This window comes from Chaetura pelagica, unplaced genomic scaffold, assembly GCF_000747805.2.
Source record: "Chaetura pelagica isolate M959 unplaced genomic scaffold, ChaPel_1.0 scaffold306, whole genome shotgun sequence".
Taxonomy (NCBI): domain Eukaryota; kingdom Metazoa; phylum Chordata; class Aves; order Apodiformes; family Apodidae; genus Chaetura; species Chaetura pelagica.
This window is the reverse complement of record NW_009953488.1, coordinates 214-17,742: the sequence shown is the minus strand read 5'-3', so window position 1 is coordinate 17,742 and position 17,529 is coordinate 214. Positions and strand designations below refer to the sequence as shown.

The window sequence follows — 17,529 nt, the reverse complement described above, 5'->3', positions numbered from 1 at the left end:
AGTTATGGTCAAAGATCATTACATGGAGGTAAATAGGTTACTTATTCCTAAAATATTATTTTTTTTCTCCCAGAAAAGGGGCAAATCGATACCTGACTGTAAGGAAGAAAGATGGATCAGAACTGACACATGCAGTTATGACTTGTTGCTTGGCTCCCAGCACGAAACATGCTATCCGGAGTTTGATTCAGAGATTCCCTGTCACCAGTAAAGAACGAACAGAACTTCTGCCAAAGACAGAGCGAGGAAATGCTCGTGCTGTTGAATCTGGTATGTTCAGTGTGGTTTCTGATAGGGACTTGTGAATCAATACTGTTTAAAAAAAGGCAGCAATCCTCAACGCGGCCACAAAACAACCCCCTTTCTTTTCTGTCTCCTTTCCTGTCCCAGCTGACACTCTTCTCTGCAAAGAAGTCTGCTAATTTGCTTGAATCTTAACTGTTAATATGGAGTCTGTCAGAACCGTTGCAGTGAGCGACATAGGAATTAATGTCACGTGCATTCCACTGTCTCCCACGTGTCAGCTTACTTTTGAGTCTTTAAACCAGTTCCAACCAAATTTGTTTGGAAGTAGCTTTCTGAAATGTGAGGTGAATTTGAAGAGAGAAGTTGTACCGTGACTTCCATGTAAGAACATCCTTATGTGAGAATGAGTGACTATCTGCTTGAAGAAATGAAAGTTCTTGATAAAAAGCGCTATTTTTTTGTTTTGTTTTCTTCTAAAATGGATTTGTTCCAGAAGAAGCTACTGTCTAGACTTCTGAATTTCTAGAATATGAAAGCGTTCCCAGGAACACAGACTTCTAATACATTGTGGGTTTTTTAGACGATGCTTTTAACAAGGTTGTTGCTGTAGCAGTTGAGTGTTAGGACTTGTGTTGTGCTTCTTTGCGCAGAGCTGTGTGTAGTGCACAGAGAACGCTTGAAAAGATGTGTCATGTTTCCTGGGATATTTCTGATTTCTGATGGTGCATGCTGGAAAATAGTTCTTAAGGAATCATCAAATAACATTTACAACACTGAATTTGAAGCAGTCTTCTCTGAAGACGTGCAGGTTCTTTGCGTACTGAGGCGTAGCTATTTACTACATCTAATACTGTGCTGTGTGGGTCCAGGGGTCTAGACATGGTGTGGCTCAGTTTGTGTGTTGTAGAGCAAATCTTACAGACTAGAGCGATAGTTTAAGTAAGACTGAGGGTAGGGAAGTCATAGGAGAGCAGGGAGGATGTGAAGGAAGGCGTGTGAATCAGGTAACGTTACCTTTTCCTCAAAAGACATGCTTGTCAGTTTGGAGTAACTTAACTATGCACTGAGTGTTTCTAGACACGATACAAAGGCCATGAGGATATGCCAGGTTGCTTTTCTCAGGCTTAGTTTCTGTTTCTCCTTTTGCTCTTCAGGATCTTTTTTGACTTTGAGAAATAATACTCTGGGATAGTCTTTTTTGTGTGAAACATGTATGCAGATAATGACTCATTTAACAATTTATCTTTCAAGCACCGTACAAGGACGAGAACTATAAATATGGCTTTTAAATGTCTGATGGGTTTGTCACTCTATCTATAGAGATGCATATAAATTAGGAATGTTCATTTTACTGTTTGAATTTTAAGGAATGTATGAATGACCACCTTTTGTACCTGTCTAAGTAAATTGTTGAATTCTCTTTACAGAAAACCGGGAAGTGAGCAAGACAAGTGGGCGACTTAACAATGGTATCCCCCAGGTTCCGGTGAAAAGAGGGGAGTCGGAGTTTGATTGCTTCAGGCAGTCACTACCAGTTTTTGAAAAACAGGAAGAAATTATCCAAATAATAAAGGACCATAAAGTTGTTTTAATCGTAGGAGAGACTGGATCAGGCAAAACTACCCAGGTAATGTTTCTTTAATACAATGAGAAGGATAATAGTATTTATACAAAACTAATGCCGATTTTGGAATGTTTCTGTAGTAAGGGATTTCTTTATGCTAGCTTTAAGCCCTTGGTTTCTCCTGTGTAGTTGAAAGCCTTGTATTCTAATTTGCTTTCTTGCTTTTGAAGTGCTAAGCCAGCAGAGACTCACTAGAAGTTTAAATGGTTCTGCAGAGTTTTCTGATAGATGCTAGATTTCATTAAAATAAAATAAAATGTTGAAGGGAAAGTAGCTGTGACTTCCTTCTAGAACTAATTCTGTTCTTAGTACCTAGAATAGAGTATTACCGTATCAAAGAAAAGATTATCTCAAGGGATTTTTTATAGATTTCTCTGAAGCAGGAGAGCAGCTTAATTAAATTAAAGAAACCAAAACAAACAGATTGAGCATAAAATCAGAATTTTGTTTTTGCTGTCTTTTGACCCCTTCAAGTATGTTTTCAATGGGAATTCTGTTGTGAATCCTTCTGCAACCTGCATGATACTGAGATGCAGTCCAAAAGCTGTAACTCTTATCAAAGTTAAAAAGTAAATGTAAGCAACTTCTTTACAGATTCCACAGTTCCTCCTTGATGACTGCTACAAAAATGGAACGCCCTGTCGTATATTCTGCACTCAGCCGAGACGTTTGGCAGCTGTTGCTGTGGCTGAAAGAGTGGCAGCAGAAAGGAGAGAAAAGATTGGTCAGACAGTTGGCTATCAAATCCGACTAGAAAGCAGGTTCTAATGATATTTCTTCAAGCAAATTGATGCTGTATTGGTATCTTTATTCTTGTGTACATTTGAAGTGCAGTGTATTTGGGATGCAGCCTAGTCAAAGCTCAGTCTGTAAAGTATAGGTATGATATGTTATTTCAGATAGTGGAACATTTGAGATTTAAAAGAGCAGTTTTCCTCCTGTATTTTGCCATTTCATGTAATAGGTTGTAATATAAAAGTGAATTGGAGGTGCTTTCTCTTGATTTCTTGCTGTGTTTGTGTGTGGAATTCCTTATCTTCCTCTGAGGTCAAGTCTACACTGCTCTCTTTGTTTTTTTTTTTTCCCTCCTTTGAACATGCATAGATCCTAAAGGTCTGCAAGCTTGGGAGATAGGTAGGCAGACCGACATGCTGTAACAAATGCTATCTGGTAAGAGTCCGTATGGTACATAAAAGGAAAATATGGAAAATTTGAAAGTGAATTAAGGTACAGAGCATTATTTACTGCTTTAGTGTGGGATATATTTCTTCTTTTCCAGCTTGTATGATTATTGCATTCAGTGATAAAAGAAGCAGAGATTTCTAGGTCACCAGAGGAATTTGTTCCTAAAAGAGAGTGGTAATGAATTGAAGTCTAAAGATTGTGTTGTGGTTTCAGATTCTTTGAGCTGTGTAGATAGTTTTTCCAACTGGGGCAAAGAAGATGTGAGGTGAAGGTCTTTACAAAGGAGTGTAATTGTTGCAGTTTTATTAGCTGCTGGACACAGCAGGATGATTCCTGGAAGATTGTGCAAGAGAGTGGAGATGGATAATCCGTGTTGGATATGTTCCTTGAATGTAATGTCAGAGGATTTGTAAGGGGGCGGTGAATTCCAAACACGTATGGTAGCAACTAAGCTGATGTCTTACAGAGGAGAAATGTAGAGGCTGGAGCACTTGCCAGAGAAGACTGCAGAGAAGTCATTGAGAACCTCAGCCTTCTCGATATCCTGTGTATCTAGGTCTCCCTTTTTCCTTCAGGAGAGGGCCTATGTTTTCCTTGGTTGTCCATTTTTTCCCCAGCATACCTATGGAAGCTTTAACTGTAAGTGGGATTTGGCTCTCCTAACTGGATCCCTGGCTGCTCGGATAGCTTCTCTGTAGTTCTTCCAGGGTACCTGTCCTAGTTTCCCCCCCATCTGCTTCCTACTTAAGTTTGAATTTTTCTAGGAGCTGCTTGCTCCTCCGCTGCAGCCTCCTGGGATTTTAACCTGACTTTCTCTTAGTTGGGATGCATTTCTCTTTGGCCTGGAGGAGGTGATCCTTAAATATCATCCAGCTTTTATGGGCCCTTCTTCCCTCCAAGATGTTATTGCCTTACACTCTCTTGAGCAGATCCCTGAAGAGGCTGAAGTCTGCCCTTCTGAAGCCAAGGGTAGTAAGCTTGCTGTGAGCCCTCCTTGCTCCCCTAAGGACCTTGAACTCCACCATTTAATGGTTGCTACAACCAAGGCTGCCCTTGAGCTTAGCAGCCCTCACCAGCACTTCCTTGTTGGAGAGGACAAGGTCCAGCATAGCACCTCTCCTTGTGGGTTCCTTGATTACTTGGAAAAGGGAAGTTGTCATCAGCACACTCTAGGAACCTCTTGGACTGAATTTTCTAGTGAATTAAATAACATGGGGAGATTCTGAAGGTCCAGTTTCATTTGCTTGAGTATTTGAATCAGTTTGGTTTATTATTTTGTTAATGAATTAATGGTCTGAAATGTTGCTGTATAAGCACTAAGATTCTGTAGGAATTCTCTAGGAGTAGGTGTGGTTGAAAAACGAGCTCTGCGTGAATTCTCTGGTGAGTGAACTGTAATTCCACTTCTGGTGAGCAGCTTTTCAGTCCTTTGGTTTTCAGCAACTAGTGGTCAGGTAGCAGTATTTAAAGTTAGAAACAACTGAAGTGTCTTTATGAACTCTTCTGTAGGGTTTCTCCAAAGACGCTGTTGACGTTTTGCACTAATGGCATCCTACTTCGCACGCTAATGGCAGGAGACAGCACCCTATCAACTGTGACACATGTTATAGTGGTAAGACTCTTGTTGTGTTTCAGGGGAGGTGGAGCAGTATGTGTTACTTGTTAATTGGAAAAGGAGATCCTCATTGTCTTAATTAGCTGAACATTTCAGTTTGGGTTAGACTGAGTTAAATGTTAAAGACTTCCTGAGTATTATAGCATATTCATTGTTGTTGTTTTCTTTGTAAGAGTATCTTCATTGAGGTTCATGTCAATATTTAATTTTGGAATTGTGATGCAGTTGTGGAGGACAGAGCTGTAAATTTTCCCAAACTTCCTCTGCCAGAAAGCAGATAAGCCTTAGGGAGGCTTGGGTACATACGAATCAATCAGAGTTTCTTGTATTGTGTACTTGCTTGAGTAGTACCAGGTTTGCAGTCCATTTGTTTGCCCAAATCATTTTAGGTACTGAGTAATCTAAATTTTTATCCCATGACTATTCACCTGTGTTCACTGACAATTGTGTGAATATTCTTACTGGGGAGTTTGGTAAGTCAGTGAAACCAGAATGTTGACTGCAAGATTAAGTGTCTACTGCTGAATACAGAAAAACTGGTGATAATTGTAAGTGCCTGCCTATTTATCAGCACGGGAAGAAGTGTGAAAATGTGGACATTCTTGACTTGAGCCTAAGTCCGTTATATTTAGATCCTTGCTTCATATATTTATAATACAAAACTAAGCAGAAGACACCAACAAAGATGATTGGTCAGTTGTGATGATAAACTTTGTTCATGGCTTATTGCTCTAAGCAATCATAACTTTTTTTCTGATCATGTGGTATCATACTTTTTTTTTTTTTAACTGGTCACCAGTTTATCAAAATAAGATTTGTAGGATTAGTGGTTTGTCCTCTTTAAAATAAGATTCAAATGTAAGAATTAGAAAAATTTCAGAAGTTCAGTTTAACCTCTGAAATCAAGGTGTATGTGGCTTGTTTGTTACCAGTGCAGTTTGTTCTAATACCTACATAATTCAGGAAGTTTTCTTTGTTGACTTTTGGGTAGTTTTAAACAAACTCCTTACTTAATTAGCCTTACACATTTTAATGCATCTACAATGTATCAGAAAGTTATATATTTTAGTTTTAAAATAAGTTTGTATTTGTGTATCTTGGACCTGTGATGTTATCTGATGTCTGGTGGGTTTTTTTTCCCCCTTTTGTTACAGGATGAAGTACATGAGAGGGACAGGTTCAGTGACTTCCTGTTAATAAAACTGAGAGATGTGTTGCAAAAACAGGCTAATTTAAAATTAATTATTTCTAGTGCTGCTCTAGATGCAAATCTCTTTATTAGGTATTTTGGAAGTTGCCCAGTAATACACAGTAAGTATTGATGTAAACTTTTAAGTCCTAGGGCAGGTGTATTCAGATTGAAAAGATTCTGTTAAACTGCAGCCAACCATTGTGAGCAAGGGAGCATGTTAAATAGACCTAGTGTTACAGCAATGCTTGTTATTTGATCATTTTTGTTGTTTCTTAACTATTTGCATTTACTTCAGAGAGAATTTAAGAATTAAGAGAGTTTAGGTACTTTGTAGGTTAACGTCATTAAAAAGATTTGATCCTCCTTCAAGAATTTATCTGGGAAAATCCTGACTACAGATTGTAACTGTGGTTCTTGTAGTACACATAATTGGTGTTGGAAAACTTCCTCTGTGGTGGCTTCTAAAACTATGTGAATTGTAGCTTGTTCTTTCTGGAGCAATGCAAGTCCTGGGTGATTTATATTCAGTTATGTTGAATGTCTGCTAAGAGACCAGAAATCAAAATCTAGAGGTTTTAATTCTTCCTGTGAAAAAGAAGTCTTTAATGTCTATAAATAAGCTCTAGAAAACAGTGATATTGAAAAAGAAATGAGTTCAAAGAAGGAGAGATCACTGAAATGTCTCATTTATGTGGAAGTATTCAGTAAAGAGAGACCAATTTGGCTTGAGGATTGAGGAAATTAAAAGAAGTCCCATGTCCTTGTATACTTCTAATGAAAAAAGTAGTTTAATGCAAAGGTGGCAGAGTGCTTGTGGGATCTTGCACTAAAGCTATGTCAGTTGCAGTTACATTTTATAATCCAGTTGGCATCCTTACACAGTGAATTCTTTTCTGTAACCTTAAACAAAAATGGCTGTTTTTTTGTCTTTATTTTTATAAAATTGCAATGACTGAGACTTGTGAGCATCTCCTGCTGTAACACGTAATAGAATGGAAGAGGTTAATGAGAAACAAGGCACCCAGTTGACGTTTTCCTTTTGAAATGTTTTGGGTTTTGGTCCAGTCATCTTAAAAACTAAACTGCTGCTGAAAATACCCTTACGAGACTTTTCACATAAAGTAGTGTTTCCTTGAATTCAGGCTCTAATAATGTTTAATTGACTTGTAACGTTTACAAAAATGCGTTTTTAAAGATGGAGGTTATAAATGATGCTAGGGAATAGCTAATGTTTTGTTAATGATTTATGTTTCCAGTACAAGGAAGACCTTTTGAAGTTAAAGAGTTTTTTCTGGAGGACATTTTACGAAGCACTGGGTATTCAAACAAAGAGATGGTAAAGTACAGAAAAGAAAAGCAGCGAGGTTGGTGGAGTTCTTAATTATTTGGGTTGGCCTGAGCCTGCTTGAATGATGAGTTGAAGAACAAAATAGTAGAATTCTCTGTTCAAATTCCAAAGTTGGTATATTAAATGAAATATGATTGCATGACAGCAAGTATCTTTAAGCTCTCAGTGTTTGCATTATTCCTGTGGATTATGTAAATGAAAAGAAAAAAACAATCACAAAAACCCAAAAGCCCCTCCACTTTTCTTTCAGTGATTGCATTCTTTTTGCTTTCAGTTGATAAGTGTTATATTTTTCCTAATTATTGTGGAGCAGCATTCCATATGATCTGGGGCTTTGTTTATAGAAGCAGAAGATACTGGTTGCTGTCTGTGGTGTGCAAAATGAAGTGCAGTGCAGCCATTAAAGAATACAGGATTTTGTATATTGCGCATAGAAGTGGTTTCTATTAGTAACTTTCTTCATTGCATTCTTCAGAAATAGATGTATTGCCTATATGTAACCTAGAAGCATTAACATACTTGAACGTAATGTAGTTTGTTTTCAATTGATTAAGTAGATAAGTTACTTGAGAAATTTTCCTGACAACTGAAAGTCATGGTCTTAGTGTGTATTTTTTGAAAAAAGTGCCCAAACTAAAGTTATAACACACAGTCTTAACTGTGTTCAGTGTTGCTCAGCTCAGATAGCTGAATTTTTCTCAGTGTTCTTAGAGCAGATGTTTGCAAAGGCACACTTTGGGCGTGCCCAGTGGAATTTATGTTGGAGTGGTAGCAACATTCTAGGTTATATAGAAGAGATTGGATCGTACTTTGACTTGATGGTAGGTTCTTTTTGTATCTGAAAATAATGGATCTTAAGATGAGTGTAAAACTTCCTTTGGAAATCCTTTATGCATTCTAGAAGAAAAACAGCAAAGCACTCTTACTGAATGGTGTTCTGCTCAAGAAAGTAGTAGCAAACTGGAATCTCAGAGGCAAAGATCTGTCCCAAGTGCACCTGAAGACTATAACCTGTTGGATGATGGTGGTGACACAGTATTTAATCAACTGGTAAGTTTCTCCTTTTGTTGGCAGAGGTGTTTAAATCTGGATTCTAGTATTACTGCTCATGTAAAAACTGTTTTCTAAAGATATTATTTCTGTAGAGGATATTAATATAATTTAAAATGTCTTTTTTTTTTTTTTAGCATGCGCTACTGTAACTGAAGTGCTTTTCAGTTCTGATGGTAGTACACAACTTTTGTTTAGATCAAGTGGCTGGGCTGCCATTGTTCGAAGTACTTGCATATGCTACAGTAAATGCTTTAGTAGATATCTGAATGCTGTATTGCTCATTGTTACTTGGAAAACTAACTGTTGAAATTCTTTATTTCTAATACGTGAAAGTAAAGGCAACTCTTGAAAGAGCTGAATCTTTCAATATTCTTTTTTGTCTTCAGACTGAAAAAGATTCAAATTGCCTTGAGCCATGGCTAATAAAAGAAATGGATTCTTGTCTTTCTGACATCTGGTTGCATAAAGATGTTGAATCGTTTGCTCAAGTGTTCCATCTCATTTTAACTGAAAATGTTAGTGGTAAGTTTATTATCTTCCTACATTATGGAAAAAGAGCCTATTGAAAATCTGAATAGGGTTAGCAGATTTAATGAATCCTGTACTTACTTGTTGTTGTACTTACTCAGAAGCATTGACCGATGTTATGTTTCTAACATACTGTTAAAATGGCTGTCTGGTAGGAAGAAGTGAGAAAACTCCTCTTTGGGCTGTATTTTGGAAGTCATATTCATCCTACATTTAGATGGAAAACCAGCATAATTTGTATTGGTGTTTCTGATTTGTACTTCTCAGTTGATTATAGGCACAGTGAAACCAGCGCGACTGCACTCATGATTGCTTCAGGGAGAGGCTTTCTGAGCCAAGTAGAGCAACTGATCAGTATGGGAGCAAATATCCACTGCAAGTCATCCAATGGCTGGTAAAAACAAACAGATAAAGTGGAAGATCAATGTATTTGCCAATGTACAAGTGGGAAAGCAAAGGAAAGGTTATAGACATTTCTAACTCACTCAACTACTGCAAGAAGTTTTAACAGTTTAACTGAGAAGTCAGCTTAGAATTTTTACAGCTGAACAACGTGGTAAATGTAGGTTAGAAATTGTCTAAACAGTCTTGAATCTGGGATACACTCTTGGTTTCAGTGAGTCTGACTTAACCCACCACTTAGCAGAAAAATCTGAGTCTTTGTCACTGATTTGATGAAGTTAGACGCAAAGTATTTGGCGAGTCATTTGAAGAGAGTAACCTATATTGAATTTAAAATCAGTGTATTCCAGGTCCAGAGATGTTTGTGTTATATCTGTAGATGTTGTTGCATATAAAAATATTTATGACTCGGTAGAAATTGAGATTTTTGTGACCATCAAGTGTGTCTTCATCTAAACAGGGAAGTACAGTAAATGATTGTGTTATGGAAAGGTAAAAATAAAGATTCCAGGGGTCTGATACTTGATACTACCATTTGAAAAACTTGGGAAAGCGTGCAATTCAGGAGGAAAAGGGAGTGAACTGTGTTGTGAGGAGGGAAACTTCCGTAGGAGATCAAAAAGAAAAATATTGGGGAGGTGGCTTCTCAGGGTTGTTTAAAGTTGCTAGTAAGCAGTACTGCAAAGTGACGTGGTTCATCTCTGTACACGAGGGTGTGGGTTTTGAAGAAGTGGCCCATTTCCTTTTTCAGGTTTGTGTGAAAAGAGATTCTTTCTTGTTGAGGAGTTGCAGTTACCTAACAATGATACCACTGGTACACATGTTCATACACTTCAGAATGGGAAGCTGCAGATCCAGCAATAACAGCAGTTACTTAACACTAATGCAGAAATGGATACAAAAGTGTGGTTTCAGCTGTCTGTTGATGTGTTGTTCATATGTATCTTTTGAAGTGAGAAATAAAGAATTACCTGCTACTCTTTCAGGATGGCTTTGGACTGGGCTAAGCGCTTTGGACAGACAGAGGTTGTTGAGCTCTTGGAGTCCTACAGGTAACCTGTAACTGCTTTGCAGAAATAGTTACATAAGATGGTGAAGGGAAATTTATGTTTTTAGATTTTTGTGCCTTGCAATGTAGCCTAAATAGCAAGATTTTAATAGAGGGATCTTTTGAAGAAGTTGTTTTTTAAAAAAAGTTTGTTTGTATTCAGTATCATAGTGATGATGTTAGCACAACTCCTAGGGTAAATACCTTTCTAGTGGTGTAGAACTTCTTTTTTATTACTGGAGTTTATAATCTTGATATGGACGTTCCTGTCACGATTGTGTGGCCATAGCCAAGCAGGATGTGATTATAAGTAATTTAAAGAAACATGCAGAGGCATGACAGTTGTATACCATATACTATTTTAATGTCAGATACTTATTTGGGAAACAAGTATATTGTGTGTTTTTATCTGTCTGTCTGTCTATCTATCTGTCTGTCTATCTATGTATCTTAATACCTGATAACCACCTTGATGAAACTTTATTTGAGTAGCATGTACACTAGGCCATTCAAGAAGTGTTTTTTTAAAATTAACTTACAGTTATCATAGTTGAGTAACAGTTTTGCAGAGATCTGTATTGTTATAATTTGTCTTTGTGTGGTTTCTGTTAGTGAAGTACCTGCTTAACTGTTAGGTTAGGGAAGTGTTTTGGAAAGGACATTTCTTTTAAGTATTTCCCTTACAAACGTGTCTTTATAGTTTGAGTTCTGTCACATTTACTTACGGTTTGAATGTAACAAATTTAGTGCTAAAAACGGAAGTTGCGTGCTTTGCTTGAAAGTTAACGCTTAAGGGAGCGAACAGGAACAGTATTGTGGAGATGCTGTTTTGCTACACTTTAAAATTAGAATTTGAGAAGGGAGGTCTTGTTCGTCTTGATCTGAGTTTGAATTGATGGCTGAATGGAAACCCAAAGCAAACAACAACCTTGACTCTGGCCTGTGTATTTGTATATTTTAGTACTTCAGTGGAGTTTGGAAGTCTGGATGAAAATTCTCTAGTCCAAACAAGTGGTAGTGACCTTAGTGCAGAAGACAGAGAACTGTTGAAAGCTTATCATCACAGTTTTGATAGTGAAAAAGTGGATCTGGACCTGATTATGCATTTACTTTATAACATCTGTCACAGTTATGATGCTGGTAGGTATATAGGCACACAGCCAATAAATTGCTGTGGCTTCAGCTTCTGATGAATTGTGGTCTTTTTTCAGTAATACCTAATTACCAAATAGCTTCTGCGTGCTAGTATTTGCAGTACTGGCATCTATTTGAAGGGAATTTTCTGTTCAACTCTGCAAAACAACTTCTTTTGTAGGAGCAATTTTGATCTTCCTTCCTGGCTATGATGAGATAGTTAGCCTGAGGGACCGGATCCTGTTTGACGACAAGAGATTTGCTGATAATGCACACAGGTAGAGCCTCTCATTTCTATGGTTATGTTGATTTTCTTACTGTGTCTTTTGAAGATCTACAAACTGTGTTTTTTGTCTTGCATTAGATACCAAGTTTTTATGCTTCATTCAAACATGCAGACTTTGGATCAGAAGAAGGTGCTTAAAAGCCCACCTTTTGGCGTCCGCAAAATAGCAAGTATCAGGAAACTTTGTCAGATGTTATATTGATCTATTTTGTCTTTGCTTCAACAGATACTAGAGTGCTGTTTGTTTGTTTTCAGATTCTTTCTACAAATATTGCAGAAACCAGCGTAACAATCAATGATGTTGTGTATGTTATTGACTCAGGCAAAATGAAGGAGGTATGACTTGCTTAAGCTTTCTTTGGGAAGTGAGTTTTTTATGGCAGGCTGAAACCTAATGTATGTCAAGCAGCAAAACTCACTGCGAAGTTTACAACGTATGCTGTAAATAGCTAGCTGCTGGAAAACTGTAAAAGCTGTTGCCCATTGATATATTGATGTATCTTGTTTTTATTGCTTTTTAAAATTTGATATTTGTTTTCTTTTAAAAAGAAATCCATTAGTTTAGACTGCCATGCTCCTGAGACTTGGAGTACACACCTATTTCCCTTTTCCTGCTATTGGGTCTAGCCAAGTCCATTGCAATTTTAAGCAAGGTTTCTGATGTGTTGATTGCCCATTCTCTAAGTACTCTTTATAGAAAAGTGCATAACATAATGAGGCAGCTTAAGGCACTGTGTATGACTTAGAAAATAAAATCTGATTTCCTAAGAAATGTGTATGCACACCAAATTTCTGCGGTTCTCATGACAAAACAGTCTTGTAATTTTGCATCAAGCGCAAGAAAACAAAGATGATGCAGAGCAGGCAGCAAAAATTGACTCGAAGCCAAGTGCTTTAGACCTTCCTTTTTTTCTGAGAAGGTGCCACTGGTTATGATTTTATCTAATTTTTTTAGAGAACTTTTTAGTTGATGATGTAAATCATCAGTGCTGTTTGTTTCAGATTCCTTATTTAATCTTGTTTTTATATTCCTTGCTTTGCTTTTGTAGAAGTCTTTTGATGCACTGTGTTGTGTTACAATGCTAAAAATGGTGTGGATTTCAAAAGCCAGTGCTATCCAGAGAAAAGGCAGGTAATAAAAGCTTTGTACTGAGCTTTATTTTGCATATATCCACTGTCTTGTATGTTAAAATAAACAAAGCAGTAGCAGTCACACTGGGTAGTCTTACTAGCCTGGTCCGGTGTTGTGTTGGACAATGGCCAATGCTAATTCTGTGCAGAAGAGTATGGGTCAGCATGTATTTCCATAGAGTAATCTGCCAAATTGTAGAAAAATGGCATTCCGAAATTTCCCAAAGCTTACACGAGGTCCACGTTGTTTTCCCTCCACGAGCTTGTTCTCCTTCCTCTTTGACTCGTGTAGCAGCAACAGCCAGGATGTCCAATAAGATGTGTCACAATTGATCTGTACTCAACTGGTGCCTCTTCATCCCCGTTAGAAGAGACATGGAACATTGATTCCATATTCACTTTTCCAGACTATAAATGACTTAATGGGCTGCTAGCATGTTCTTTCTAGCACTGAATGAGGGCTAAGAGAATATGTAGCAGCAAATGCCTGTGTTTGATGGCATGACATTGTCATTAACTTTCAGAAATTGGAGCATGACTGTGAGCGTTTTCTGTCTCTGTCTCCTTGCTCACAAGTTGTTTGGTTTTCGTTCTACCTTTGACTCTCAAAGTCACTTCCAGTTGTTTGAGGATGTAAAGAGAAAGGAATGAAGTTCACAACTTCATATTCCGTAAAGCAAAGGACAGTTGAGATTTGGATTGATTTTTGTGTATGCGTGTTGGTTTTGGGGTTGTTTGTTTTCTAAACAAATAAGATCTTGTTTTCCAATCCTTGCCATATTTTATTTTCAAGAGCTGGACGCTGTCAGCCTGGAGTGTGTTTCCGTCTCTTCAGCAGGCTGCGATTTCAGAATATGTTGGAATTTCAGACTCCTGAACTTCTCAGAATGCCTCTTCAGGTGCACATATGTTTAGAAATTATCACTTAAAAAAATGTATTGTCATCAAACCGTACTGCTAACTCAGAAGAAGTGTTTGGTGGTTGTTTCTTTGTTTTTTGTTTTTTTCTAATTTTAGCCATTTTTTTTCTTTTTAACTTGCAGGATCTTTGTTTACACACAAAACTTCTGGCTCCACTTAACTGTCCAATTGTTGACTTTCTTATGAAAGCTCCTGATCCTCCACCAGCTTTAATTGTGAGAAATGCTGTGCAGATGCTTAAGGTCAGCAGAGAAATAGATGTAGATGGGGATTGTATTTTATTCTATTTTTGGGGTGTGGCAGGGTATCTTGGTATCTTAGTGAGTTATGTTTGTACTGAGGCTGTTGTGTAGTTACTTCAGGATGTTTTGAGTTTCTGTGTATTGCTGATTTTCATTTTGTGTTAGGATGTATTTTTCCATGCTGAGGGAAGAGAGTACTTCAAATCTTGTCTTAAGCTGTTAAGAGTTGGATTTGCTTTCACTTGGTTTCTTAGGGTTTAGCAACAATCTAGTTGATAACCCAGTATTCCCTTTATCTGTGCTTTTACTGTAAGTTACTTTTATGCACTTCCCACGCTCCCCACTCTCCCTTTTTAAATTTTTTTGTTTGTTTTTCAAACAGACAATAGATGCCATGGACCCTTGGGAAGATCTCACTGAACTTGGTTATCATCTCACTGAATTACCAGTAGAGCCACACCTTGGTAAAATGGTGTTGTGTGCTGTTGTTTTGAAGTGCCTGGATCCTATTCTTACTATTGCTTGCACTCTTGCATATAGAGACCCTTTTGTCCTTCCTACACTGGCCTCTCAAAAGCGTGCAGCCATGCTGTGCAGAAAACGTTTTACTGCAGGAACATCTAGTGACCATATGGCACTTCTCAGGGCTTTCCAGGTATTGATTTCATCTCCAGAAAGACTACTAATTGCAATAGATCAGATATCAAAGTAAATGATACACCAGCCAAACTGAATGTAGAATAATAGACTGTGATTAAATCCTTAGAGAAGAAGTTTTATTTTTGTCTGGTAGCTTTCCTTCGTGTTGGTCTCAGCTTTGTGAGGGAACATTTTTTTCAGATTCTGTTTATATTTTCAAACCTGGTGAAATTCTCAATGTTCTGACAAGGTGTCACTTTATATCCTACTATACTGGTAACTTAAGAGAATGATCTTAACGTCATGATCTTTGTAATAGCCTAGTATAATGCTCTAATAGTAATAATGTCATGATTGTTATGGTAATTTAGGGGATGGCTTAAAGAGAATCTAGTACTTAACCAGAAAAAAGGATCTGGTTTGATACATTTCCTTTCTTTCAGAATATTTTTTGCCTTGGTTTTGTTGACATGAATGTAATTCTTTTTAAAAAGTAGGTTTTTCAATGTTAGCTGATGAAATGTATAGGCAAATTTCAAAGAAATGACTCTTGACAGGCATGGCAGAAGGCACGCAGTGATGGCTGGGAGAGAGCCTTCTGTGAGAAGAACTTTCTGTCTCAAGCCACGATGGAAATAATCGTAGGAATGAGAACACAGTTGCTTGGTCAGCTTAGAGCCTCAGGTAAGTAGCTTGGAACAGATTTTCACCTGGTTTTGGAGTCAAGTGTACCTAATGCAAGTATATACAAATTGCAACAAGAATACTGTTCAGTGGAGTAATTTTCCCTCCTTAATTTGAAAGGGACCAGTATACACTGAAGGTAGGCATGGTAGAGATGTTAGAGTGAGGAAGTGTGGCTGGGGAACAGCTGGTTGAAGTGATAGCTCCCTGATTGTTACACATGCCAGGGGCTTTCAGCATGAGACATGTTTTGTGGGACCTCTGTGTGCTAACAAATTATTTCTGTAGGAAATGTTGTTGTGTTTTAGAAAGTAATTATATTCAATGTTAGTGTAAAACCTCTTACCAGGGAGGATTTGAGAATAATGGTTTCTTCTTGGTGGTGTTAAGATTGGCAGTAGTGAAAAATGCAACGTATTTGTAGTTTCTTTTGCATTTTAAAATGCCTTTTGAGAAGCAAACAAGTAGAACGTAAATAGGAATTAACAGATGTTTGTCCTTTTCTTTCTTCAGGTTTTGTTAGAGCCAGGGGAGGAGCCGATATTAGAGATGTTAATACTAACTCTGAAAACTGGGCTGTAGTGAAAGCTGCCTTAGTGGCTGGTATGTACCCCAACCTGGTGCATGTAGACAGAGAGAATTTGGTCTTGACTGGACCAAAGGAGAAGAAAGTGCGATTTCATCCTACCTCTGTGCTTAGTCAACCTCAGTATAAAAAGGTAAAAGAACTTGATTTTTCAGTTCACAAGAAAGAGCACTGTATTCTGTGAAACCTATTATGTCTCTTCATAGCTGTCAGTACCTTCAAAGCAGCGTGTGTATTAAACACTACATTTTTAGAAAATATTTTTCCTGGCAGTTGATACAGTACAGAAGTGGAGTTGGTTTATTTTTCCAGTACTAGTCATTGCAATGTATTTCAGTTAGTCCTTCTTCCAGATGGCAGGAATCAAAGTTGTAAAAAAAGAAACCAACTAGTCATGAAAGTGTTTGAAACATTCAACAATCCCTGCTTGTAATAGGAAGGAATACTGCTCTTAAGTGGATTTTTAAGAAGTCCTTTTAAAGCAAAACACTTTATTTCCATGTGTCAGGATGATTGGTGAATCCGGCTGAATCCTCTCTTGCTTTTCTGTTTGTGGGTGTAAGTTTTTGTTAATATTTATGCATTTATGTCTACCTATATTTAAAGGCAGGAATATATTAACATTTATTTTACTTGCAAACAGAGGGTAGAATAGCCTGGTCTTATTTGCTCTTGCACAGATTCCACCGGCAAATGGGCAAGCTGCAGCAATTCAGGCCCTCCTCACAGACTGGCTTATATATGATGAAATGACGAGAGCTCACAGGATAGCAAATATCAGATGCTGTACTGTAGTAACACCTGTGACTGTGTCACTCTTCTGTGGACCAGCAAGATTACCAAGTAATGCTTTGCAGGAGCCTTCATCCTTTGGAGGTATAGTGGTCTTTGGATTGGGAATGTTTCTGTTTGGACTTGCTACATGAAAGGCACATGTTTCAGAAATACACAATATGTGTGTTGCGTATGATAATTTGTAAAACGACAGAACTAGAATTTCTGTAACTGTTCAAGAGTAGTTTATTGGTTCTGTAGTAATTACTAATGTCTCCGTTTGGTGAATTTAGGGGGAAAATACATTTGTTGCTGGTAGAACAGTAGTGTTCAGATTTTTTTGTTTGTAATTGGAAAGAATGTAAAAATGTGAATACACCTTTTATATTTAATTCAGGGTATGGGTTATCTAATGATAACAGTGATAGTGAGATGGAGGACACCACAGCTGCTAATTTGGCCCTACTGAAGTTGGATGACTGGCTCCATCTCAAACTGGACCCTGAAGTAAGTAATGTATCACTTCACTTTAGGTCTCTAAAGTTTACAGGATAACATACTGTGATTTAACCTTTATTTCAGGAGCTCATTAAGAAATAAAGAAACAGCGGCTCAGTCCCCTTTTGACCAGGCTAGTCTATATCCCAAATTCACTTTTTCACCATTCAGTTTGTACCATTTCATAACTTATAACCCAAAACCCTGGATTTGTGCATCTGTGAGCAAAAAGATAAAACTACTTAGGTACCTAGCCCAGAGTGGCTTCACTATCCTTCACTATCCGGTGTCATGGTGTGGGTGTCCTCTGTATCACACCAGGAAGCAGGAAGGCTTCAGCAGTGTAGCTGCTGTTGAGTATGCTTCAGAAGTTTTTTGGGTGAGCTGATATTT

At 37.7% G+C, this 17,529-nt stretch overlaps 1 protein-coding gene across 1 annotated transcript in view; it reads left to right on the top strand.

The window, feature by feature from the left end:
* YTHDC2 (YTH domain containing 2) overlaps positions 1–17,149 on the top strand; it is a gene marked incomplete at its 3' end in the record, with an annotated part of 19,572 nt that extends 2,423 nt beyond the window's left edge. The window contains exons 2-23 of the mRNA XM_009998801.1: positions 74–270; positions 1,674–1,873; positions 2,465–2,631; positions 4,565–4,667; positions 5,825–5,981; positions 7,119–7,226; positions 8,112–8,260; positions 8,650–8,785; positions 9,059–9,185; positions 10,180–10,245; positions 11,203–11,381; positions 11,557–11,653; positions 11,740–11,827; positions 11,917–11,997; positions 12,711–12,793; positions 13,586–13,691; positions 13,836–13,955; positions 14,338–14,610; positions 15,152–15,278; positions 15,792–15,997; positions 16,545–16,740; positions 17,036–17,149. Of these exons, the coding sequence (XP_009997103.1) occupies positions 74–270; positions 1,674–1,873; positions 2,465–2,631; positions 4,565–4,667; positions 5,825–5,981; positions 7,119–7,226; positions 8,112–8,260; positions 8,650–8,785; positions 9,059–9,185; positions 10,180–10,245; positions 11,203–11,381; positions 11,557–11,653; positions 11,740–11,827; positions 11,917–11,997; positions 12,711–12,793; positions 13,586–13,691; positions 13,836–13,955; positions 14,338–14,610; positions 15,152–15,278; positions 15,792–15,997; positions 16,545–16,740; positions 17,036–17,149 (3,080 nt within the window). The remainder of the gene's footprint in view (positions 1–73; positions 271–1,673; positions 1,874–2,464; positions 2,632–4,564; positions 4,668–5,824; positions 5,982–7,118; positions 7,227–8,111; positions 8,261–8,649; positions 8,786–9,058; positions 9,186–10,179; positions 10,246–11,202; positions 11,382–11,556; positions 11,654–11,739; positions 11,828–11,916; positions 11,998–12,710; positions 12,794–13,585; positions 13,692–13,835; positions 13,956–14,337; positions 14,611–15,151; positions 15,279–15,791; positions 15,998–16,544; positions 16,741–17,035) is intronic.
* Between the last annotated feature and the right edge of the window lie 380 nt (positions 17,150–17,529).